The sequence below is a fragment of the Cibotium barometz genome, chromosome 15, assembly GCF_041138505.1.
Source record: "Cibotium barometz isolate CiBa-2024 chromosome 15, ASM4113850v1, whole genome shotgun sequence".
In the NCBI taxonomy this organism is placed as follows: domain Eukaryota; kingdom Viridiplantae; phylum Streptophyta; class Polypodiopsida; order Cyatheales; family Cibotiaceae; genus Cibotium; species Cibotium barometz.
Genome location: NC_141060.1, coordinates 59,100,182 through 59,127,588, shown reverse-complemented (window position 1 = coordinate 59,127,588; position 27,407 = coordinate 59,100,182). Strand labels below are relative to the sequence as shown.

The window sequence follows — 27,407 nt, the reverse complement described above, 5'->3', positions numbered from 1 at the left end:
TCTTTGAGAAGTTGGGCGACGAATTGAACAAATGGTGAGAAATGAAATGTTTTTATTTTCCACAACAAATGTGTTGTAAAGCAATTAGCATACTAGCATTTTCTTATGTTCTAATAAGCATTAAAATGATACTAAGCATGACCATTACTACAAACATATTGATTATGGTGAGACTATAAAAAACATATGGGGGATTCACTAAATTTTCCTTAGCCACACTATAGTCTAAAGATGGGCTATCCTATATGCTACCTTAGACATGAAGATAAGAGATTCAAAGTGGAAATGGCATAAAGTGCAAGTTTTATTTCATAAAAAAAGTGACCAAGCATTTTAAGACATAACAAAACACATTATAGTAGAACAACCAATTTCACATATTTTTGTTCTATAGTGACATCAATAGTGACCAAGCATTTTAAGATATAACAAAGCACATTATAGTAGAATAACCTATTTCACTTATTTTTTGTTCTATAGTGACATCAATAAGAAGGAAATGTATAAGTATTGTGGTGCCTAAGCTACCAATATATGTGTTGTTACTAGTGTTAAAAAGGGTGTGTAATTTTAAGTGTTGAATACAAGAACCCACCAACAAAAGCATTGACATGAACCAACAATTTTAGGTGTTAGATACAAGATTCAATATGTGCACCAACAAAAGCATAACAACATCATCGACATAAACCCCAATCTATCCTTGAGTTTTTATGGAAATGTATGCATTATCTAAACAAAGCATAGTGTTTAAGATTAAAGGGTCTAGATAGTGCATTTGCTCAGGCTTGATTTTTGACGGGTTCACCCATTTTTTGATAGGTTTATTTGTTTTTTTGCCTATTTTAAACGTTATCATATGCAAAATTGTATGGTGAAGGTTGTTTTGTATGCATTTTTCAAAAAGGCAACCCATCGCTTGCATGATTCTTCTCCTCTCTCAAGAGAGCCTAAGGGCATGTTCATGTGCACATCAAGGGTGTAGATTGGAGCTCGTGGTGGTTGATGCTACTTTGCATGAGCTTGTGGAGCATTTTCAAGCCCAAGAAATAGTGGGGGATGCTAAAATGCTCCATGTTTGTAAAAGACTCGGAGGTATCAATCCTATGAGGCTTTTTTTTCAAAAAATTGAAGCTCTTTGACTTTTTATATATATAAAAGTTACATGAGGGTACCGCATACCCTTTCACACACATACACACACCCACCCACCCACTCACCCCTACGGGTTGAGGAGTTACAAGATAGCACCACGGAGTAACCCGAGTTACAAGGTAGCACCATGCAGTAACCCATTACCTCGGGATACAAGCCATCCACTTTAACCAATTGGTGGTAAAGCTCTCTGACTTTTGTTTGGAGCCTTCAATTCACACTCTAATATACCCTTTGGAAAAATGCATTTCTCAAAGGAAGTGAAGTCCACGTGGCCTCGATAATAAACGATGCAAATTTGCACTCGCATGACATTTTACGATCAATAATTAATAATCGAAATTCTGATCTGCGCGGCAAACCCTAGGCTTGCATTTTGCGAGAGGTTTACCATTTCGCCCATCTTTACTTAGCGTCGATACAGCCAAGGTATTGTTTTTGATTTTTCTTTACAAAAAGGGTCTCTCTCCTTTAGCAGAGTAAAGGTGTTCTCGCACTATGCTTCATCATTCTGCAACCCTATTAGGGTTTCCTCTTTTCAATCTTGCCTTTTTAGGAGGAGGCATTCAAAGCTGCTTTTTGATTGCCGTACACTCTTACAGCGGAGATGGCGGGTCTCCGCTGGGCTTCTGCTGAGGAAGGACATCATCAAGCTGCTGCACAGACCATTAGGTTTCAGCCTGCAGAGCCGGGCAGAATGGCAGAGGCAGAGGCAGCCTCGCATTATTCGGATGACGAGCGGTCTCTGGCCGCAGATTCGTGGTCGGTGAAAAGCGAGTATGGCAGCGTGTTGGATCTAGAAGATCAAAGACAGGCCGATGCTGAATGCGTGGGTACATCGAGCTTCCGCACGGTTGACTACAGGTTAGTGTATCGTGCATGCGCTTGTACTTTCATGATTTATGATCAAACATGTATGATGTCATATTATTTTGTGCCAACCATACGACTATTGGCGTTTCTACTAAGATTTCAGATTCAACAAGACTTCATGTTGTATGCTCGTTGCTCATTTGACATTTATAGAGCATAGATGTTTGCAATTCAATTGTTTTTTGCTCAATTCTGTGTACCAATATTGCTAAATGATGAATGGTTTATAATATATATTTTTTATTTTACATATATATTATTTTATAAAAGTGAACGTACTTAAAGTACTTATCCAGATATGTACTTTATGTACTCGTACGCATATTGTATCGTACTGCACCGTACCTAACGTACGCAACCACCATGATTTTTCACCAGTCGTGGGTTTCTTCTACTGGCTGACTTGGCTATTTTGTGTTGTATATAAGAACAGGCTTTTGGCCATTTAATTCATTCATCATTTTGCTCAAGTGTTGGATTATTGTTCGCTGCAGCCTATTCCAAGTCTCTTCTCTGCTTCCACTTGCTGCCTTCAACCATTCTCTCATGCTATCAGCGTTGTGGTTCTCAGGCCCTTGCTTCTACACTCTATAGGAAGACTATCAGCCAACGTTTTCTCTTTTCTAGCCCTCCCTCCTGGTAGAGGAGGCAAATTTTTTTTAACGTAAATATTTTGTTTCCCTAATTCTTGTATTTCGTCCCTACCCCAAACTAATGGTTGCATTGTGCACTTGCTCCATTAGCCTCTCCCTCCCTTCATCGCGCATCTAGTTGGTTCTTGGCTTCACCTGTGTGCATTGATCTATGGAAGGAGTACAATTCTACATCTTTCTTTTACCTCACCTAGTGTCTAGGGAGGAGTGGGCAGCCCCCGGGTACCTACTTACAACCTTTCCATCATAGATTCAAGAGGAGGACTCCATGACTTCTACACCGATTGTCATCTCTTCATTTATTCCCCAACTTTCTAAGGAATCCATCCTAGATGGGACCAACTACTTTGATTGGTCGTTGCAAATGAAGATTGTTGGAATGATCATCTCCAGCCATAGTCACAGGGGACGGAGGCTTGGAACGCTGGGACGGCGAATCGGGACGGCGCAGGGACGGGGACAGACGGACGTCCCCCACGGAACGTTGCTCACAGGGGACGGTGCAGGGACGGGGACGGCGCTGTGCGGGGATGGCAGAGAGCCGTTGCGCCTGCCCGTTTCTAGCCGTTGGCTGTTGGCTCTTTGAGGCTTGGCCCTCTCTCTCTCTCTTGTCCTTGAGGCTTTCCTCTCTCTTCTTGCCTATCTATATAAGAACAAGCCTTTACAAGGCTACAAGCACACACAAGTTCACAACTCTCAAGGCTCAAGCTTTCAAGGCTCAAGCTTTTTGAATCTTCTCTCTTCCAACTTTCAAGTTCCAAGCTCTAGGGCCTAGGCTCTCACCTCTCCCTCAAGCCTCTTGAGTCTTGACTCTTCCAACTTTTAAGCCTTTAGGCTCTCTCTCTCTCTCTCATTCCTCAAGGCTCTCTCTCTCTCTCTCTCTCTCTCTCTCTCTCTCTCTCATTCCTCAAGGCTCAAGAGTCAAGCCATTTTCAACCATGGCATCCTCCTCACGTGCCGGGGCTTCTCGTAGAAGGACAACGGGATGGACATGGTGGGAGGAGGTTAACTACACCACATCCGTTCATGGAGGCGGTTCTCGGCCATGGGTATGCAAGCTTTGTCCGTACCTTCGAACGGGTGGCGCCGACAAAGTGCGAGCCCACCTCTTGCATGAGAGTGGGCATGAGGTGAGGTTTTGCACGAATGTCACGCCCGAGAAGAGACGGGAACTTCTTGACAAGCTTAGCGTCTACGAAGCGGTCGAAGCGACAAGGACACCACGAGTGGCCGTGGATCTTGCGCCGATGGGGAGAGGAACTCAAGCCTCTACAATGGAGTCATGTGGTGGATCGGGATCATGCACACCATCACCTTCACCATCAAGTCGGAATGTTACTCCATCCACGACACCGGCACCCTCCATCTCCACAGCCTCTCAATCATTATGTGGCCCACGGCGACAATCTACACTTGGGGAGAATTGGAACCCCAAGTTGAAGGAGGAGGTGGATATGGCGGTGGCCCGCTTCTTCTTCCACGACCACATTGCCTTTCAAGCGGCTAGGTAAGTGCAATCGATCATTGCCAATTCATCATTCATGTTTTCATCATCCTAGTCCCCTTCTTATTAGTAAATTACTTTCTTGAATAGGTCGGAATACTTCAAGGTCATGGTTAAGAAGATTGGGGAGTATGGCTCAACCTATACGGCCCCTCATCCGAGAGCTTGCGCACTACATTGCTTGAGAAGGAGAAGCGCATTGTAGAGCAAGCGGCCGATAACACAAAGCGGCAATGGGAGAGGAACGGAGTCTCCCTCATTGTGGATGGATGGAGTGACACCCGCAAGAGGAGTATTCACGGCATGGTTGCATATTCCCGCGGAGAGATGTACTTCATCTCATCTCATGATGCATCCGGCACTGGGAAGAGCGCGGATGTGCTTGCGGTGGAGTGGGCTACCACCATGGAGATCGTTGGCCCCGAGCATGTAGTGGGCTTTGTTGCGGATGGGGAGCCTTCCAATAGGGCGGCGGGAGCTATTCTCCAAGGTATGTTTGGACATGTCACGGTGTCCTTTTGTATGGCTCATTGCCTAAACAACCTCCTCAAGGACATCGGGGCATTACCATGGATCAGCCCGCTCATTGAGGAGGCCAACACCATGGTCTCCTTTGTCCTCAACCACCAAAGACTTCGGCATGAGTTCAACAAGAGGTCCTGTCTCTCTCTCCTCAAATATTCTGACACCCGGTTTGCCTACAACTTTCTCATGTTGGGCCGGTTGAAGGATTGTAGCGGTGCTTTGAGGGGGCTTTTCCTTAACGACGAGTTTGTCGCCATGCAAGAGTCCCATACAAACACTGGCCAAGAGTGTAGGCTACGGGCGGATGACGCCTCTTGGTGGGAGCGTGTGAAGACCACAGATGCTATGGTGAGGTCCATAGTCCACCTATTGAGGATTGTAGACGCTATGCAACCATGCATAGGCAAGGTCTACGAGGCCATGGATCGTATGATAGAGAAGTTGAAAGACTTCGTGCCTGACGAAGATAGATACGAGGAGATCCATGCCTTGTGTCTAGGAAGGTGGAATTCCTACTACTCTCCATTGCATGCAGCAGCTTATGTGGTGGACCTAGAATTCCAAGGCGAGCAGGAGAGCGACCGGGAGGTGAGCGCTGGATGGAGGATCATCTTGGATCGTCTTGTGCCTGATGCATCGGTTAGGTGCAAGATTAGGGACCAGCTTTCGATGTACAGGTCATTTCATGGCTCCTATGGCTGTCATGATGCACAGGTTGACCGCTCCAAAGTTGGTGCTGCTCTATGGTGGGAGGACTTTGGGTCAGATGGACCGGAGCTGCAGCAGCTTGCCATCCGCATACTTAGCCAGGCCGTCAGCTCCTCTTGCTTGGAGCAACTTTGGAGTACCTACAGCCACATTGCCTCTAGGAAGAGGAACTGACTCGTTAGAAATGAATAAAACTTAAAATATTCAAATCAATGGGCAAGTTTGGTACACAACATTGGAAACAAGGAAACTTAAAATATCCAAATCCAGTACATCGCATAAAGTACAACTAGTTGAGTAGAACTAAAGGAAAACGTGAAAACACAAAATAATACACAAGCATTTACACAGCTCTTCAAACCATGTCATAGTTAAGGTTGAATGCATCACTATTGTTATGAATCCTACGAACAAGAGTGAGATCCGAGGGCTTCAGTGTGATGCACCGGGCATGGATGGCGAACAGCTGACCATCATGCATGAGATCCACCAAGTAACTTTCAGCCGCCTCTTGAAGAGCAAGCAACACTTGGGCTGACCATTGCTCCACATTACATGCTTGATCTCTTGAAAAGTACTTGTAGTGATTTCCCCTTTGTAGATCTTGCAGTATTTCTCACACCAACCTCGAGAAAGGCGCCTTGGGTATAATCAACTCAGGACTCTTCTGCTGGAACCTCCTAATTTCACGAAGAGCAATGGTGCCCGGTCTCCATCTTCTCTTCTTATGCATAGAGGGATGTCAAATTAAAAATCTGTATAATTGAAAATTCCCATGGAGGTATGTTTAGATAGAAATTTTGATCTAATCATTATCGTGATAAGGATTTGAATGATATGATCTGAGTGAATTGTTATCTGATGATGAGTTCTATATAAGGGATCTTTATCCCAAGATTCTGTTAGGTTCACAAGACTATAAGGAACCCCAGAATCAGTTGATCTTAAGGGAAAGAGTTCTCCTCTATTTTTGCGAGATGAGGACATCTCGTGTGAGATCCCACTGTCCCCTCCGCGCACCAGATTCCCGATTGCTGGCAGCGGAAGCAACTCTCTCTTGCGCGGGGTAGGGTTTCCCACTCGGGGCCTCACCCTCGAATGTTCGGGCACGAGACTAAGCTGGTGGTCATTCCGAAAATCGAAACCGGGAAAATTTTCCATGCCCGGAAAGCGAGGACGATTCCACCATTTTGAATTTTTTAGCAAATTTTTCTAATGAAGTCAACACTGAACTAACCTTCATCTGAATAAACCAGATAGAAGGGAAACTATAACAGACTTAACTTGAAGGAATCAACGCTTTTTTCTTAATTGAATTAGGCACAACCGTTGATCTATTCATGGAGAAGTCTAGAGCGTGCCAATGACCTTGTCTTCGTCAGCGCGAACTTGCGAATGCTTTGCAAGAGCGTGACCAAGAAGGCAGATTCCTTCACCGAGTGGGAGATGAGTCAACTAGAAGAGCAACAAGAGGATGAGGTGCAGGAGCAGCATGCCAGTGAGGATGAGACTGAGGATGAGCTTGATGCTTCTTTGGCACAAGCTACCCATGACCATGAGGCGAGCACTTCACGTGGATGATCATTCATGGATCATGATTCATGGGCCTTACTACTTAGCTCTAGCCTCTAGCCTCTAGTCTTTAGCACTTTTTTGTCATTGACTCATTTGAGTCTGTCCATGCTTAGTCCTGACTCCTGAGTCCTGACTCTTGAGTCATGACTCATTTTGTATCTACTTAATTATTAATATGACTCAAAAGCTTACCATTTTAGTGTAAATTTGTGCTCATTTTGATGTACTTCCAAAGTAGAATAAGTGTAGAGTAGAAAAATAAAAAAAAAAGTATTTTTTGAGTGCCGTTCCCTCCCCCGTCCCCGTTCCCTACTTATAGCCGTCCCGTCCCCGTCCCCGTCCCTCGTCCCTTGTGACTATGTCTCGAGCCCTGTTTGATCCCTTTTATTCAGCATATTTATCTGATATTTTTGGGTATTTTTTTCACCTTTTATTAGTTGTTTTTCTTAGTCGTGGACTTTGTCCTCAGTCATATGCTAGTCGACCAACCCCTTCATGATGTATATAAGAACAAACTTTTTGCCATTTAATTCATTCATCTTTTTTGCTGGAGTGTTGGATCATTGCTAGTTGCACTAAGTCTCTCCTCTACTCCCGCTTGTCGCCTTCAATCATTCTCTCATGGTATCAGAGAGCTGAGGTTCTTAGGCTCTTGCTTCTACACTCTACAGGAAGACTATCTGCTAGTGTTTTTTTTTTCTTGCAACATCCCTATTTTTTGTATTCCGTCCCTATTCCAGACTAGTCGTAGCACCGTACACTTACTCCATTAGCCTCTCCCTCGGGTCAGCTCTTGTCTTCACCCGCATGCTTTGATCTCTGGAAGAAGTAGAGTTCTACATCTTTCTTTCACCTCACCTAGCGTCTAGGGAGGAGTATCTACTTGTAACCTTTCTGTACTGTTAGAGTTTTAGGATTGTAAGTGTAATATGTAGCAGAAGTCCTCGTATTGGAGGATCTTGTCACACAAATGCTCACACCGTCTTCTTTATCCTGAGTTTCGTGAGTTTAGCAATCCACTCTAATACTTCAAACTTTAAAGAGATATGAGAACTGTACAACAGATTGGGTCCCAAATTACCCATTGAAGGGCCTCCTATCCTGTTACTGAGATAGTATTTGCTTTATTACTTTAGAGAGAATGACTGTGGACTGTAGATAAGCCAAATGCAAGATCTTGGAGGATTGGAAGCTTGGCTGAATTGTACACGGGTGTAGAAACACCTCAATGAACTTATCTTGAGCCTATGCACTCTTCCCAAGGGCATGAGGGAGGGCTACACACCTGAGGCTGAGAAAGGACTGTGGTGGACTGTTCTAAGCTATGTAAATATGGTGTAAATCCTTATGAATGGTATGTTACCTTCACCAGATGACTGTAGCATGTATGGATGATGCACAGAAGGCGGGGTACGGCTGTAGGACTGAAACGCAATGCTGGAAACTGCTGTAGATCTGCAAACGCATGACTGGAGTGGACTGAATGGCTGCTGGTGGTGATATGTGCTCAAACGCAAAGGGTAAACTGCTATCCTGGGGCTTGGTAGGGTACTGTATGCGGGTGCCTAAGGGCTGATGGTCTGAATTGCTGCGTTTAGGGTACAAATGGACTGAACTGCTGCGTTAGAGACTGTGTAATTGTTGGCTACTAAATGGACTGCATGAAGGGGCTGCATTAAGCTGCAAGGAAGGTTGAAAGCACAAACACAAGCTCCAAAGGCAGGGACCAGTCTAGGCTGAAGGCGGGGAATGCTCCTGGTGCTGAGGATGAAGGCACCTAGCTCACTGCAGACTGAATGGAAGACTAAGCCCTATGCAAGCCTATTTATACTAAATAGGGGTTGGTCAAGTTGGTTGGTCATTTATTTAATAAACTTTTATGTTTATAATGACATTAAATGCTAATAAAATACCCTAAAATATTAAAAAAATACCAGATAAATCCTAGCAAATTCCCTAAGGCTTCTATGATGTTCTAAATGCATGTTATGCAAAATGCAGAGTGCTTTCTGATGCAAACCTTAAGGCTTCTACTGACTCCACATGCATGAATGATTCTCTCCAAGTGGGTTAAGGGACTTGACTAACTGACTGACCCGTTAAGGCTGAGGAATGACCTATGTAGCTCGTGTGCCTGACTTATCTTGGACTGAGGATGTACACGATGTATGACAAATATCATCCTATTGGGTTCTAATAATGTACAACTGTTGCATTGTTGATGATGAGCCAGCTTGTCACCATGCACTGAGTGCAGAGTGCATGTGACAGTAAGCCCATCCTTAGTCCAGTGGAACCTGGGCTTAAATTGAGCATGTATGATGTTGGAGTGCCTTTTTATACGAGTATTTATAGCCAAGCAGTGGGTTGCCTCATATACTTATGCAACACATGCCCGGATATTCAGTTTGGGGTTTCCTAGTGTAGCAAATTTATGCACAGCCCAGGTACAAAGCATTGGCAAGCAGTGAAGCGGATCTTCCGCTATCTACAGGGCACTGTGGATCTTGCTTTGGTATATCCCGGGGGGTGCTTGCAGTGACGTGCTTATAGTGATTCAGACTGGGCTGGTGACTATGATACATGGCAATCCACCAGTAGGAATTGATTCTTTTTGGGGCATTCATGCATATCATGGTTGAACAAAAAGCTGAACAAAAAGCAACTCGTTGTTGCCACATCTACTTGTGAGGATGAGTACATGGCCACATTAGATTGTGTATGGTCGAGGAGATTGATGGTGGATCTTCGTGAGTGTCAAAAGACACCCACTACCATACTCACTGACACTTAGAGTGCTATAGCCGTGGCACGAAACCCACTGTTTCATGCACGTACTAAGCACATCGAGATTCATTATCATTATGTCAGGAAGAGGATACATGCAAGGGAGATCACATTATCTTACTGCTCTACACAGGTCAATGTTGCAGATATGTTCATGAAGGGGTTACCTTGAGAGAAGTTTGAAGCTTTCCTCAAAGCTTTGGGCTTACTCTCCTTCATTATGGCTGAGTCTGCCCTTCATCTCCGGAGGTTTGACAGAAACTCAGTACGAAGGGCTGTGTGAATATATGCTCTTATGTGTGTGTGTGTGTGTGTGTGTGTGTGGAGTGCGTGTGTGAGAGCATATCTTGATACAGAGTTCTACACCCACTATTGGGCATTGATGACGTTAGTGGGGATGCCGTAGTATCTAGTCCATACTATGCATAATGGAGTTGATAGTTATATAGTCTTGTGGGTTGACTACCATGAGTATATAACATGGACGTTCCTAAAAGGTGAATTTGGGCATGTTCCTGGATTCATCTAGGTATATAATTCAGTCGTATTAGCGGACATGCATATTTCACATTGTGAAGTTTTCGTCCGAGTTGCAGCCAGTTGATATATTGTGCTTATTCTTTCTATTTTTAGCGGTGCATTTGTCCTATCAACTACGTATTTGCTGTACTAATTCTTTCTATTTGCTACTTTCCTTAGTGTTAGGCTTCATTATGGCTGAGTCTGCCCTGCATCTCTGAAGGTTTGACAGAAACTAATTACGAAGGGCTCTTATGTGTGTGTGTGTGTGGAGTGCGTGTGTGAGAGCATATCTTGATACAGAGTTCTACACCCACTATTGGGTACTGATGACGTTAGTGGGGATGTCGTAGTATCTAGTCCATACTATGCATAATGGAGTTGATAGTTATATAGTATTGTGGGTTGACTACCATGAGTATAACATGTACATTCCTAAAAGGTGAATTTGGGCATGTTCTTGGATTCATCTAGGTATATATATTACTCTCCTTCAGAGAGTGATTTGCTACTGACCTTGTAGAGGTTCACATTACCACTAGAGGGGAGATTTATTGGCCATGTTTGAACATGGGCTAACCAAGGGCACTATTTCTCTTTGGGTTTTTTCCTTGGAGATCTGGTGTGAAAGGACACCATTCACTTTATTTGTATTATGATATTATGGAGTTGATCTACATGCTCCACACATTCCAATGCAATCCGCTCATTTGCATTTCCATCTCTCACCGTCTCCTTGATCTGTGCATTGTGTACTTCTGTGTAGCTGCAGCTGCCCTCGTGGGCCAACATATTCGTTATCCGAAGCATAATCCTGTTTGTAAGCTTCCACATGTTACACTTAGGAGGGTCGCTTATGCATTGACTTCATGGCTCTATGATCGATATTTCGAGTTGACATTTTGTGTCATGGTTCACATATCTTTTGTCACATTCACACATACTTTTGGTACTTCAAGGCTGAGTCCTCTATACCCTCATTTGCTGACTTCATGCTATGACGAGGGGGCATACTCATGCCATTGTTGGATGTTCGAGCTTGCGGGTTTGTTGCCTAGTCATTTGAGGCATTCTTTCGATGAGGAGGATATATGTGTCAGATGGTCTAGATGGTCCGCACACGGCGACTTCAACTCATTGCTTCGTTACCTCGACACAGATGATTCGACATTGTTCGCATTGGAGGAGTCTTTTTTTGGTGACTTGTACGAGTGTTCTACACTCTTGAGTTGCCATGATTATGTTTTTGATCATGTAGATTACATCGATACGGATCTAGATGATGATGATGATGTATTGTATAGTCATACACATGATGTATCACACACATATATGATGATATTGATAACACGTGCACATGATGATGCACATGCACATGATAGTGTTGATACACATGCACATGATGATGATGTATGTGATTTTGTTGCTTATTATTGATGATTTCTCACGTACAGTTTAGGTGTGTCTCTTGGCGAAAAAATCTCAGCCTTTCTTCCGCTTTCAATTGTGGGTGGCTCTGGTCGAGAATGCGACCACACAGAAGGTTCGACAAGTCTGTTCGGACAACGTTGAATGGAGGAGAATTCATCTCCAAAGCCTTCCACAACTTTTGTTCCTAGAAAGGTATTGGTCGTGACTTCTCTGCACCTGTCACTCCACAGCAGAATGGTGTGGTTGAGCGCAAACAAGTGTTGGATCATTGTTGGTTGCTTCGTTAGTGTAGAATGCTACAGAGAATAAATTCTCCTAATGAGTATGAGTGGTATACTCAGCTCACAGTGTTGGATATGGAAGAAAAACCACTTGCATCTTGATGCTTATGTTTAGGAATTCGGAGAGCTTTAGTGTGACTCACAGAAGTTGGCTTTATTTGCACAACTGCTGTGGCCTTTGGCCTTCCAAAAGGACTGACTTCTAACCTATTGGACTGCCTATTGACCTGTCCCATGTCACAAAATTGCTCACTGCTTCTGTTTTCTATTGTTCATGTGTGGCATATGGAGCTTGACATGACATACATGTATGGCTTGTGGAGCGTGACATGGTGTGTTTGTATGGCATATGGAGCCTGACATGACAGTACATGTATGGCTCATGGAGCCTGACATGATGTGATTTCCTGGGACTAGCTATCCTCGTGATTATTTGGACTTATGTTTTGGGAAGATTTCGGAAGGATTTTGGATCCCTGAACACCTTACTTGATACAACTGCGGAGATGGGTGTTTCTTCTAGTCTAGTTGCACTTGTGTGTGCATGACCTTAATTTTATATTTAGACAACTTGTCTTGTTTGCTTGGACAATGCTTCAGATTACTGCTTGTGTTTGTCCATGGGGCCTATGTCATGTGCACAGTGTGTATCTACCGTGTGCTACATGCACACGAGGGATAGACTAACGGGCGGGCACCCAAGTATGGACGGTCGGGCGCCCTAGTGTGGACGCTCGATGACCCCGGCCAAGAGCCTATAAAAGGGTGGCCAAGGTTAGCCATTAGTCATATAGAGTCTCACGTGTCTTTGTGAGAGCTCTATGGTCAGGAGCCTGGATCTAGTGCAGACGTGCACCTGTTTCATGCAGCCGAGGCCGACAGTAGTCTCGAGCCCCATGAGGGTAGCTTCGTGGCGGTATGGGACGTCACGAGGTAGAGATTGGTCGGTACGTCCATCTAGTTAGCTCAGCTTGTGGCTCGGTGCGGACAGCCAAGACTTGTGGGTTTGCCCACGGCTGTCAAGGTTGGGAGGTGAGTCAGGCTTGCACCCTCGTCATGTTTGTTTGGTTGTTTGCAGGTTACGAGTCTTGTACCAAGAGCGTTCTACAAGGAGATCCTATGGGGATTTGACAGTGGTATCAGAGCTAGCCTCGTGTGATGGGAGAGAATTAGGGTTAAGAGTTATGTGGGAGACATACACAGAGAAACAAGGGAGAGAGAGAGAGAGAGTTGTGGGGATAAGTCAACTCATCAGGCATGAGTGTGTGACTCCCCTATCACACATGTATATTGCACTAGTACACATAGTGCACTTAGTACATTAAAAGTACTAAGTGTACTATGTACTATAACTTATGGGCTTGTACACACTATAAGGGTGGGCATAACGCCTTTACCCCAACAACCTCCCACTTAAAGGCAAAGTGCCCTTAAGTAAAGGAAAAGAAAAAATCAGCATGTACATGATAATATACAAGGCCATATCAAGGCTGAAAATGGCCTCATCCAATGCCCATCAAGTGTCTGCAATGAGCAAACCGCTCCGGAGGCAAACTCTTCGTCAACAGATCAGCCGGGTTGTCATCCGTATGAATCTTAACAAGCTGAATTTGCTTGTTCTCTATCACCTCTCTGATGAAATGATACTTCACATCCACATGCTTCGTCTTTGCATGAAAGACAGGGTTCTTTGCCAACTGGATGGCACTCTGACTGTCACAATGCAACAATGGAATATCCCCTGTATAACCCAAATCAACCACTCACCGAGATAGCCATAATGCCTCCTTGCAAGCCTTTGTGGCTGCAATATACTCGGCCTCTGTAGTAGATAAGGCTGTGCACTTCTGCATCCTGGATATCCATGACACAGCACCTCCTGTGAATGTAAATACATAACCGGTAGTAGACTTCCGGTTATCTGGATGACCGGCATAATCCGAATCCGTGTAACCATGCACTAATGCATCCTGTTTGCCAAAACATATGCACATATCCTGTGTGCCCTTCAGGTATCTCATGACACCTTTCACTGCTTCCCAATGCTTCTTGCCAGGGTTGGCCATGTATCTAGAAACCACTCCCATTGCAAATGCAATGTCCGGCCTAGTAGCAACCATGGCATACATGAGACTGCCACAAGCTGAAGCATACGGAATCTTGGCCATATCAGCCCTGTCTCTATCTGACTGTGGGCTGTCCATAGCACTGAGTTTCACATATGGAGGCAAAGGAGTACTAGTCTTCTTCCCCCCGTCCATATTGAACCTCTGCAAGACTTTGCCAATGTATTCCTTCTGAGACAAATACAACACATGCTGATTTCTGTCCCGAAGTATCCGCATACCCAAAATGTGATTTGCATCACCCAAATCCTTCATATCAAAGGTTTGATGCAGCCTCTGCTTCAAGGTATCCATCTCTTTACGAGATTTCCCGGCAATCAACATATCATCAACATACAAGATGAGAATCAATAGACTGCCATCCAAAGCTTTCTTGGTGTACAAGCAGTGATCTATGTCACTTCTCCTGAATTTCTGTGATTTCATGAATGTATCAAATTTATGATACCATTCTCTTGGTGCCTGTTTGAGCCCATAAAGACTCTTTTTCAGCTTGCATACAAGCTTCTCCTTTCCACTCACTGCATAACCCTCTGGCTGCTGCATATATATCTCCTCATGGAGATCACCGTGAAGAAAAGCAGTCTTCACATCCATCTGAATCAAGTCCAGATCATCATGCGCAACCAAAGCCAACACAGCTCTAAGTGTGGTCATTTTGACCACTGGAGAGAAGATCTCATCAAAGTCCACACCATATTCCTGCTTGAAGCCCTTAGCCACTAACCTGGCTTTGTATCTTGGCTTTGCATCTGGTGCAACTTTGAGCCTGTAAACCCACTTGCATGGCAAAACCTTCTTGCCTGCAGGCAAATGCACCAACTTCCAAGTTCCATTTTTATGTAGAGAATCCATCTCTGACTTCATGGCACGCTCCCAAAGAGCCTTGTCTGCCCTCTGTAAAGCCTCCTTATAACATGAGGGCTCCCCACAGTCAGTAAGCATCAAATAGTCAACCCCTGGAACAAACCTGTCAGGGGCTCTGGAGGGTCTTGTGGACCTCCGTACCCAATGACCATCATTTGCAGGTTGCTGTCCAGCCTGCATATCACCCATTGGTGGCTCCTGCTCCATGCCATAAGGCTGAAAAATCATGCCCGGTATCTCCTCTAACTGTGGTATATCCATAGGGATATCTTCTGCCCTCTCTGGCTGTCCATTTGGACCATTTTCAGCACCATTTAAGGGCTGGTTTTCTTGCTGTAATGGCTGATTTACAGCCCGTTGTTGTTGTCCATGATGTCCATCATCATCAAAGATGACTCTGCCAGGCTCCTGTTGCCTTGCAGGCTCCTTATACATGCATGTTTCATCAAAAATGACATCATTGCTGCGTATAATCTTTCTATTCAAGGGATCCCAAAGTCTATACCCCATTTCACCTCTGTCACCATATCCTAGGAATATGCATTTGTGAGACTTTGGATCAAGTTTGGTGCGCATTTCCCTGCGTATGTGCACGTACGCAACGCAACCAAACACTCTCAAGTGCTTGTATGACGGAGGCTTCCCTGTCCATACCTCTTCTGGCACTTTCCCACCAAGCCTCGTGTTAGGTGACCTGTTTATAAGGTGAATGGCTGTCATAACAGCTTCAGCCCAAAAACCATGAGGTAACGCAGCATGTGACAACATAGAACGGACCTTCTCCTGTATGGTCCTGTTCATCCTCTCTGCTGTCCCGTTTTGTGGAGGATCATAAGGAGTAGAGAGCTCCCTCTTGATGCCTTTAGCATCACAAAAGTCCTGAAACTGTTTGGACATGTACTCTCCACCATTGTCGGAACGCAAAGCTTTCAGTGTTTTGCCAGTTTGATTCTCAACAAGAGCAACAAACTTCTCAAACACTGAGAATGTATCACTCTTCAAACGAAGAGGGTAAACCCACACCTTGCGTGTGGCATCATCAATAAAAGACACAAAGTATTTTGCCCCTCCCAAAGAAAGCTGAGGCATCTCACATACATCTGTATGCACAAGCTCTAACTGAGCATCTTTCTGTCCAAGAGCTTTCTTGTGGGGGCATTGTAGTTGCCTACCATATATACAATGCTCACAAAACTGAAAACTTGAAAACTTTAGAGAAGGCAAGTAACCCAAACGAGACAATTGCTCCATTCCCTTGACACTCATGTGTCCCAACCGGCTATGCCACATAGAAATTTCCGGCAGCTCGGTTGCATTTACATTAGCATGGTGACAAACACCTGCATGCATGAAGTAAAGAGTGTCCACCTTAGAGCCTCTCGCAACAACCAGTGAGCCCTTACAAATCTTCCACTTTCCACGACCAAATGTGGTAACATAATCAGCATCATCAAGCTGTCCAGTAGAAAGAAGATTCTTCTTGATCTCAGGCACATGCCTGACATCATGGAGCATAAGCTGTGAGCCATCTGAAAATACAAGCCTCACATCACCTCTGCCAAGAATCTTGCATGCATGGTTATCACCCAAATAAACCACTCCTTCATTGCCAGCAGTGTACCTGACAAACAAGTCTCTGCAACCTGTGACATGAAAGGAGGCACCTGAATCAATGATCCATGAGTGCATACCATGACCACCTGTAAGAAGTGAATGGGCATCAAGTGAGGAAGTAAATAGGACCTCGTCCTCACTGCCACCTGCATGTGACACATTGATTTCTTCAATCTTGACTCCACTTTTGCCCTTTGGCTTTACATCTTTGGCTTCATCTTTCTCTTTGTCTTTGCCTTTTCCCTTTTCCTTTTGATCATTTTTCCATTTGTAGCATTGCTTTTTAATGTGTCCCTTCTTGCCACAATAATGGCATTCCAAATCCTTTTTGGAGCGAGACTTGCTCCTTCCCCGTTCTTGGCTTTTTCCCCTTTGTTGGGATCTCCCACGTGCATTCATTGCATTGGACTTTCCAACAGAGTTGTTTTTCCTGTTCATCTCTTCTTGAAGAAGAGCACCCTCAACATCTGCATATGACAGCATAGCATGCGAATTGCTAGTGGCTGTCCTGAATGTATCCCAACTCTCTGGCAAAGTGCATAACAGAAAAGTGGCTTTGAACTCATCGTCCATTGCCAACTTTTGATTAATGACCTGGCTGACAATACCATTAAACTCATTTAGATGGGCTGTCATAGAAGCCCCTTCCTTCATCTGAAGACCTATGAGTTTCTTCAACCAATACACTTTGCTTGAGGCACTTTGTTGGGCATACAAGTCCTGCAATCTCTGCCACATTCCCCAAGCTGTCTTCTCTTCACGAATGCTGAAAAGTAATGAGTCTGACACAGACAACATGATAGTAGATCTTGCCAGCTCATCCATATCTTCCCACTCTTCAGCAGTAAGAGAAGCGGGCATTACACCCCTTTCTTTGATAGGCTTGTGCTGCTTTTTCTGGAGCAACACATTGTAGCACTGGGTTTGCCAAATATCATAATTTTGCGAGCCTTCAAGCTTCTTGATATGAAGCAATGAAGAGCTCTCACCTGTGGTTGCCATAGCAAAATGCAACCTGTCAATGCCTGACTCCCTGCAAAATGTGCAAACACTGCACCAAAAGCACACACAGTGCTCACAGTTTTTCTCCCAAGCTTTATCTCCCACTGCGGAAGCAAGAATGCAACTTTTCTCCCACTTTATGTGATGAAAACACCAAAATCTGGTTGCTGCAGATTTTGGACAGCACCTTAAATGTGCTCTTTTGCCCTTCCAAAGTACTGTACAGCAGTACCAAGTGCTTACAAATGATGTACCAAACCTGTACCGGCAAGTACAGCAGCTGAAATTGAACCTTTTGGTCACTCAAAACAGTGTACAGCCATGCCAAAACATGCACAAAGCTGTGCCAAATCTGTACCAGCAGGTACAGTAGCAATAAATGCTCTTCTGGCTGTCCAAATGAGTGAAAATCAGACTTTTACAGTCCCGTACACTGCATACAACAGTCCCGAACAGAAATTGGGCAAAAGCCCCTTGACTGCAAGCTGATTTTTGAGGATTCAAGGCATAAATGTCTTGCCTGCTGCTTTGCCAAGCTCAACAAGCATACGAACTTGAAAAGCCCCTTGATTTAAGATCAATTTCTGATCATACATGGTACATTGACGCACATGAAGGCATCCAGAGTGTTCACGATGCTTCCCCCTGGCCACATATACATCAAATACATGAAAACCCCTTGATTTACAGGCACATTGAGTGCTTGTAAGGCATCAGCACATTATCCACAGCATCAAATGCGATCGCCTGCATGCAAATCAACCAAATCGGCACAAAAGCCCCTTGATTTGCACTGCAATTTGCTGCAATTTTGCCCAAATGTGCGATTTTTCACATCATACAGCATGTATGAGTGCTTAATTGCACAATTACATCAAAAGCCCCAAATTTCGACATCCAATTTCTTGCAAATTGATCCTGATTGTGACCAATGTCACCCAATTTTGCCAATTTTGCTCAAAAATTGAGCAATTGGGCACCTGTACCTGCTCAATTGTTGATTGTACTTGCTCAATTGCAAATCCCAAAAAAAAAGAGGAAAATACCTTGTAATTTTCTGATTTTTCTCTGATTTGCAGGCGGGTTTGATGATTTTTGGTGCTGCTCTGCAGAAATTTGATGCTTTGGAATTGAGTAATGAATGTATCAGCCTCTTCACCTCTTCAAGGCCTGCGTTTGCCCTTCCCGGGGACTACCATCGTTTTGTGGAGCCAGGAGCGCCTGCAGACATGACTGAAGGAACTCGGAGAGGAGAACTGCTGCAAACCCTGCTTGTTAACAGGCGTGGAAAGTAGAACTTGCTGATACCAGTTATGCGATGGCCACTAGGCGCACAGTTTGCGCCCAGCACACGAGAACTAGCCCGCTGATAACTGCCGCGTTTGCCTCACGGAAGGTGTACCAGCGCCCGATTCAGCAACGGCACGTGAGCCTGTGCGGAGGAGGCCGTGCCATGCGTCGAAGTCGACTGCAAGCCTCCATGCTGGAAGCTATTCGTGAGGAAGCCTGCTCCGCCTACGATGCGCTGAGCACGTGGGAAAACCAGCTGTGTATGCTACGCTGCCTTCGTTTCGGCTCCAGTTGTGTGGCGCCGGTGACTAACACGCCTGCAGCTCGTTTTCGCTCGCCAGTTATTACACCTTCGCCTGCATTCGGCTATGGTCATCGCTTCTACCATGCCGTGCGCTGCTACTGTAGGCGCTTGATTGCTGCCTGTTGCGCTGCCTTGCTGCAAGCCTACAAAGTTGTGGAGAGAGAAGGAAGAATCCCCTACGAGCCAGTGATTCAGCACTCGAGAATAAACCCTAAACCAGGGCTCTGATACCAGTTGATGGGAGAGAATTAGGGTTAAGAGTTATGTGGGAGACATACACAGAGAAACAAGGGAGAGAGAGAGAGAGAGTTGTGGGGATAAGTCAACTCATCAGGCATGAGTGTGTGACTCCCCTATCACACATGTATATTGCACTAGTACACATAGTGCACTTAGTACATTAAAAGTACTAAGTGTACTATGTACTATAACTTATGGGCTTGTACACACTATAAGGGTGGGCATAACGCCTTTACCCCAACATCGTGAACGAGCAAGTCGGTAGGTAGAGAAGATGAGGTCGAAGAAAAGGTATGAGTTCGAGAAGAGCGTTGTTTTTTTTGTGTGCATACTGCTGTTTTTTCAATTTCAGCATGTTGCTTTTTCATCGTGGGAACCTGTGAAGAAGGGTTGGTCTTGTATGGATTGTTTGCTTTGCAAAGAAGAGGAAAGATGTGTTTTGTAACTGTATGAACAGTTACGAGAGAGAACCAGTCGGCTATTGTTTGTAAGAAAGAGAGAGAGAGAGAGAGAGAGAGAGAGAGAGAGAGAGAGAGAGAAGTAGCGCAGCCTTATGCTTATAGGAAAAAGCCACAGGAAAAGTGTGCCTAGTCGCAGGTGACTGGCCTGGTGTAGTTCGGTGGACAAGCGCACGTAGGCCATATGCAAGCAGTCGGGCTGCTTTATTTTTGCGCAGCCAGGTGCACCCGATTCCCTATGTGCGCAGGCAGGCGCAAGCGCTATGTGGTTGTGCAGGTGGCCAGGTACGCCAAGCGGGCGACTACGCAACAAGGTGGTATTCGGGCTGTGCGTGAAGGTGGTCCATGCAGGCCAACGGGCGATAATTACAGGCGGACGCTAATTTCAGGCGGGTGGCAAAGAAAAAAAAGCAAAAGTGAACAGCAAACGTGTGGAGTTTTTAGCTTTCGTTTTTTATTAAAAAACCCACGCCTAGTTATCCTTGCGTTCGTTTTTTTTACTAAACCTTAGTGAAGGGTTGAAAAACCCAAGTATTGCTTTATAAGTGTTTTTTTAAATAAAAAGAAAACAGAATATATATATATATATATATATAATTTTTTTTGCCAAAAAAAAAACACACAAAAGCAAAAGCTAAAGTTAGCTTTTGGGGAAGCCTATATATTCTCCTTAAGCGGGCTTCTTGCCACACATCTCTCAAGTCCTTAAGCTCTCAAGCTCTCAAGTTCTCTAGCACTCTTATTTGTGCAAGCTCAACCTTTTCTCTCACCTTGCCCTCTTCAAGATGTCGACCCAAGAATCCGAGTTGGAGCCGTTTATCGAACGTGAAGACCTGCCGGCTACGGAAGCCACCGATGATGATCTTTTCGACGATTATGTGTCAAAATCAGATTTCCACGAGTTTAAAGTTGCTCTCAAAGCTTCTTCCTCGGAACGTTAAGCACAAATCGCCGTGCAGATGCAGACTTTACAGAACTCCATCTCTTTGCTGACCACTACCCTATCTACTCTTTCGGGTATGGATACCTTGGCATCTGCTTTAGGCTCTAATATTACTCCGAAACAGTTCGGGGGCGAGCAAAAGCAGTGTACCAAGGAGATAGTGGACACTTGGCTACATAAGTGGCAATTCCATTTTCAGTTTTATCCATATGACGATGGAAAAAAGATCCAATTAGCAGCAGGTTTCCTCTCAGGCAAAGCTTTGTTTTGGTGAAAGGAACTCAACCCTAAACCAACAACTTGGGCACAGTTCGAAGACGTCTTCAAGAAAGAATTCCTCAAGAAAGAGGATGACTATGATTTTGTTGCCCGGTTTACTACTTTGACCATGACCTCGCAGAACCTCACTTATGAGGTCTATCTCCAGAAATTTAGGGACTTGCAGATGAAAGCTACGAAGATGGATCCCACAACTCTTTTGGGTTTCTTCGTAGCCGGTTTACTCGACTCATACCGTTTACAGGTTAAAAACAACAAATGCAAAACTTTAGACGAGGCCATTCATTCTGCTCGTATCTATGATGATACAATGGTCTCTTCCAAGTCTAAACCCATTACCGAGCAGGGGAACAAGCACAAAAGGAAGTTCTCCGTACCAATGGCTAGCACGACTAAAGGAAAGTCTTCGGACCAACCTTCGAAGAATTCAACTTCGACACCAGCGAAGAAGAAACGTCTCGTTAAGGCTTTGAAGCTCAAGAAGGAGGGACGTTGCTTCATTTGCGAAGAAAAAGGACATATGCGTAACGAGTTCTCGAAGCAAAAGGGTGCAAAGACCAACGTAGGACCCAAGCCAAAGGCAGCTAACTAGTTGTCTTTGAAAGGTACGTCGGATACTGTACTTTCTCGTGTTTTGATTGTCTGACCAACTCTAAAGTTTTTGGCTTGCATGATCTTCTCCGAGTTTATGGAGAAGTGAATGGCTATAGAATCCACATTCTTCTAGACCCTGGCAGCTCACACAATTTTGTTAATTACAAACTTGTGCAGAAATTGGGCTTGCATGATCTTCTCCGAGTTTATGGAGAAGTGAATGGCCATAGAATCCACATTCTTCTAGACCCTGGCAACTCACACAATTTTTTTAATTGCAAACTTGTGCAGAAATTGGGACACAACACCTAGCGATCATACCTATGAGGTACGCCTACCTGCAGGTCGGCAAGTATGGGATCGAAAGGTGGAGACGCTACCGATCTGGATTCAGGACTACAAAGATACTCTGGAATGCTATATTATGTACCTAGAACATGTAGACTTGTTATTAGGGATTGAGTGGTTTAAGACTCTTTAAGTCCAAATAGATTGGTCTAGTCATATTTTTTCTTTTGAACATAAGAACACCTAGTATAGTATCTTAGGTGATTGTATACATCCCTCTTCTCAGGGACCTCTTGTAAATACAGTTGATTTTGGTAATATAATGGATTCTTCTTTGTATACTGCTTTCCATTGTGTATTGATTCCACTTTCTTCATTTCTCATACCTGCTATGGATGTCAATGAATTAAGTGTATTTGAAAGCAAAGAATTACATAAGATACTTGATTCGTTTCAAGATGTATTTCCTAAGGAACTGCCATTGGGCTTACCACCTGAAAGGGCAGTAGATCATCGTATTGACCTGATCCCTGGTGCTCACCCTGTTAGTATTCCACCTTATAGGATGAGCCAAGTTGCGGAAGATGAGTTGGCTAAACAACTCGAAGATTATTTGAGGATTGCCCAGATCCGTCCAAGTAAATCACCTTGGGGTGCACCTGTGTTTCTTAGGAGAAAGAAGGACAACACCTGGAGAATGTGTATAGATTACAAGAGATTGAACAAGCTGACAATTAAGAACCGTTATCCTCTCCCTAGATCAGATGACCTGATTGACCGGTTAGCAGGAGCGAAATATTTCACGAAGATAGATTTACGTACTGGCTATCACCAGATACGTATTCATGAAAGGCATGTCAAAAGAACCGTCTTTCGGACTAGGTATGGCCATTACGAGTTTCTCGTATTATCTTTTGGGTTAACCAATGCTCCAGTCACTTTTCAGCAGATGATGAACGATCTTTTTCGTGAACATTTGAAAAAATTCGTGGTTGTGTTCCTGGATGATATTTTGATATATAGTCGTACTCTTGAGGATCATGTTAGACACCTCACGATTGTCTTAACTATTTTAAGACAGAATCGACTATATACTAAATTAAGTAAATGTGAGTTTTTCATGACAGACATCATTTACTCGGGACTCAAGATCACTAGAGATGGATTGAGCATTGACTATGACCGAGTTCAGAAGGTTCTGGCCTGGCCTAACCGCGAACAGTGAGACAACTTCGTTCTTTTCTTGGTTTTGTTGTTTTTCTTCAGAAATTTGTGCGGGAGTACTCTCAGCTCACATTACTGATGACCGACTTGTTGAAAGGTCGTGGACGTAAGTTAAATCAGCCTATCACTTGGAATAACGATCTGGATTTGGCCTTCAGACTTTTGAAAGATAAAGTCAAGGAAGCACCTATCTTAGCATTACCCGATCCTAGTCGGTCTTATGTTCTTGAAACTGATGCCAGTGACTATGCCATCGCGGCTGCTCTATTTCAAGATGGTAGACCTGTTGCTTTTGAAAGTAAAAAGCTAGACGACACTCAATCTCGTTGGCCAACCCTTGAGAAGGAGCTTTATGCTGTGATTCATGCTCTCAAGGTTTGGAGACATTATTTATATGGCTCCAAGTTTGTGGTATTGATTGATCATCAGTCAATCGTGTGATGCGGATGATTTGAGAGGAAGGAAAGCTCGATGGGTTGAATTAATGTAAGATTTTGATTTTGAGATTCGTTATAGAAAAAGGTCCATGAATAGTGTCGCAGATGTGCTTAGTCGAATTAGAGAGATGAATACTTTGTCGTTCACTGAGATTTCTACTGACTTATTTCAATCATTGAGAGGGCATTGCAGGACTGATAGTTATTTTGGTCCATTTTGGCAGAAGATCCAGGACGGGAGCTCATTGATTGACCAAGACTCGATGACTGAGTAGCCTACCATTCAGGCTGCAAAAGGCCAGTGGATGATTCGGAATGGTTTACTATTCTGTAATGACAAAATTTGTGTACCACAGATCCAGGACATTAGGTCCAAGATTCTTAAGGAGTGTCACGACACCCCTTCTGCTGGACACTTGGGATACATAGGACATTATCGTTAGTGAAACACACTTTTTATTGGCCAAAGATGAAAGGGTATGTAGAAGATTATGTTCTCAAGTGCCAAGTTTGTCAAGCAAATAAAGCTGAACGCTTTAGACAGGCTGGGTTGTTGCATCCTTTGCGAATCCCAGGTAATAAATGGGAAAGTATTTCCATGGATTTTATTACGGGATTGCCAAGAACATATCAAGGCAACGATTCTATTTGGGTTGTGGTAGATCGCTTGACAAAAATGGCTAGATTTTTACCGACTCGAAAGACCATTACAGCTACGCAATTAGCAAGGCAGTTTATCGAGCAATTATTTAGACTGTACGGATTATCGCAGGACATAGTCAGTGATAGGGACTCAGTTTACGAGTGATTTTTGGAAACTTATTTTTGAGAAGTTGGAAACAACTTTGAATTTGAGTTCCTCAGATCATCCTCAATCTGATGGCCAGATTGAAAGAGTGAATCAGATTTTGGAGGATATGCTTCGAGCTTATGTATCCAAAAGGCAGAGTTCATGGGAAGATTATCTTCCTATGTTAGAATTTGCATATAACAGTACTAAGCATACGAGTACAGGTTTTAGTCCTTTCATGCTTATGTATGGTTTTCAACCTATATCACCTGTTACAGTGGGATTCTCAGGACTTCAGCATTATGCAGCACGTAATTTTTTGCAAGATATGCAAGAAATGTTACAAGTCACAAAGGAATCTATTAGAAGTGCTCAAGAGCGAGACAGATTTTATTGAAAGAGTGAATTAGATTTTGGAGGATATGCTTCGAGCTTATGTATCCAAAAGGCAGAGTTCATGGGAAGATTATCTTCCTATGTTAGAATTTGCATATAACAGTACTAAGCATACGAGTACAGGTTTTAGTCCTTTCATGCTTATGTATGGTTTTCAACCTAGATGACCTGTTACAGTGGGATTCTCAGGACTTCAGCATGATGCAGCACGTAATTTTTTGCAAGATATGCAAGAAATGTTACAAGTTGCAAAGGAATCTATTAGAAGTGCTCAAGACCAAGCCAGATTTTATTCTAATAGACATCGTTCACCTAGAGAGTTCTCTGAAGGCACGATGGTGTATTTGCGAGTTCCGAAAGATTCCGAGACTTTACGGACAGGTCGATCTCCGAAATTATCCCCTAGATACTGTGGACCATTTCGTATTACACGACGGATTGGTTCAGTTGCATATGAATTGGATTTGCCTTCTCATGTGAAAGTTCATCTTGTATTTCATGTCAATAGACTTAAGGAAGTACTGGGTGGAACAGACCAGTTAGTTACTCCTTAAGAAATCATAGATGTTGAGGACATGACATTTCTTTCACACGAACCTGAAAATATTCTTGGATTTCGTGAAAGAAGATTGCGTAACACACTTATCACGGAATACAAGATCAAGTGGAAGGATCGTGTTGAGGAGGACGCTACATGGGAGACCTTGACTACACTTCAGAGAGATTACCCTGGCTTTTTAGTGAGCTTAGGAGTGAGCTCTTAGAGGAAGGGGAGTATGTCATGTGCACAGTGTGTATCTACCGTGTGCTACACACACACAAGACTAGCTTCGAGGTTTTAGAAGCTTGGAACTAGGCAAGCTGAGTTAGGGATAGACTAACGGGCGGGCATCCAAGTATGGACGGGCGGGCGCCCAAGTGTGGACGTCCGATGACAAGCCAAGAGCCTATAAAAGGGTGGCCAAGGTTAGTCATTAGTCATATAGAGTCTCGCGTGTCTTTGTGAGAGCTCTATGGTCAGGAGCCTGGATCTAGTGCAGACGTGCACCTGCTTCATGCAGCCGAGGCCGACAGTAGTCTCAAGGCCCGCGAGGGTAGCTTCGTGGCGGTATGGGACGTCACGAGGTAGAGATTGGTCGGTACGTCCATCTAGTTAGCTCAGCTCGTGGCTCGGTGGGGACAACCATGCCCACGACTGTCAAGGTTGGGAGGTGAGTCAGGCCTGCACCCCCATCATGTTTATGTGGTTGTTTGCAGTACCAGGAGCGTTCTACAAGGAGATCCTATGGGGATTTGACAGGCCGGGGACACCTGGGCACCCTATGGACGTGTATGTGCACACTTGTTTTGGACTAATAGGTGGTTGCATGTTCTTGGATTCATCTAGGTATATATAATAGGTGGTCTACATGTGTTTTACAGGTGGTAAGTGCATAGTTACCATGGAACGGGAACGTTCCGGGAACGTCGGATGCTAGAACGGGAGCGGGAACGGGAACGGGAGCGGATCGGGAACGTCGCGGAACGCCACGTCATATGACATGTCAGCATATGACACAAAAAAATGTAACTTTTTGTATACGGATAGCCAAATATGCTTCCTAATATTTGCTCCCCCAAGACATGAACATACATTTCTGCAAGCAAAACAAACGTTCCGCAAAAAAAAAAAAATAATAATTTTTTTTTTTTTTTTTTTTTTTTGCGGAACGTTCCGGCGTTCCGGGAACGTGCCTTCGCCCGGAACGGCGTTCCGGCGTTCCAGGAAGGCGGAACGACGTTCCGTGGTAACTATGGGTAAGTGTCCCTGCAAACTCAATTTACCGCTTTATGATTTCACATACTAATATTTATTGATGCAGGTTCACACTCACTTATAAGTGGCCGGGCAAACTTATAAGTGTACACACTGGGCATGACTCACTTATAAGTGGCTGGGCAAACTTATAAGTGTACACACTGGACAAAGGATGGGCACTGGACAAACTTATGGGCTGATTACTTATAGACGCCCCTCTCTGGACCTAAAAAGCACACGCTTGGACATTTTTGGTGGAACAAGCTCTATTACTGGAGAAGAGTCGATTTTGGGCTGGTCGCATGCTTTTCTGGTGCATGGAGGAGCTGGCCGACTGGATCTAGAGCTGTCTACTGCTAGCTGTCAAAAACCGGTATCACCCAAGTGGCTGGTGGGTGCTGGTCGACAGTTTGAAGCCTTCCCTTGTGGTGACCGGCTGCAGACAAGCCTTGAAAAGCTGTTGGCTGACTCATCTTTGAGCAGCAGTTGTCTTTATTTGTACAACTACTGTGGCCTTTGGCCTTCTAAAAGGACTGATGGACTGCCTATTGACCTGTCTCATGTGGGGGATCAGATGACTTATGGCTAGGACTTGCATATCTATTTATAGGCTCAAAGAATTAGCTGAACTTGCTACCAATTCTAGGATTAGCCATGAGATTAGTCATGTCCACGTGTGCGCACGTGACACAAGTAGGGTCACCGCGAAATGCGTCTCACTTCCCCTGAAATGCGAAACGTGAAAC

General features: G+C 44.2%; 1 protein-coding gene across 2 annotated transcripts in view; it reads left to right on the top strand.

The window, feature by feature from the left end:
- Window positions 1-1,333: 1,333 nt before the first annotated feature.
- The window catches only part of LOC147631489 (uncharacterized), a 38,850-nt gene continuing 12,776 nt past the window's right edge, over window positions 1,334-27,407 (top strand). Inside the window, exons 1-2 of one of the 2 annotated variants that reach the window (XM_086809878.1) lie at window positions 1,334-1,584; window positions 1,758-2,019. In XM_086809878.1, coding sequence (XP_086666004.1) covers window positions 1,763-2,019 — 257 coding nt within the window. In that variant the 5' untranslated portion in view covers window positions 1,334-1,584; window positions 1,758-1,762. Of the gene's footprint in view, window positions 1,585-1,681; window positions 2,020-27,407 lie in introns of both variants that reach the window. The other variant, XM_086809879.1, reaches the window with a different exon arrangement.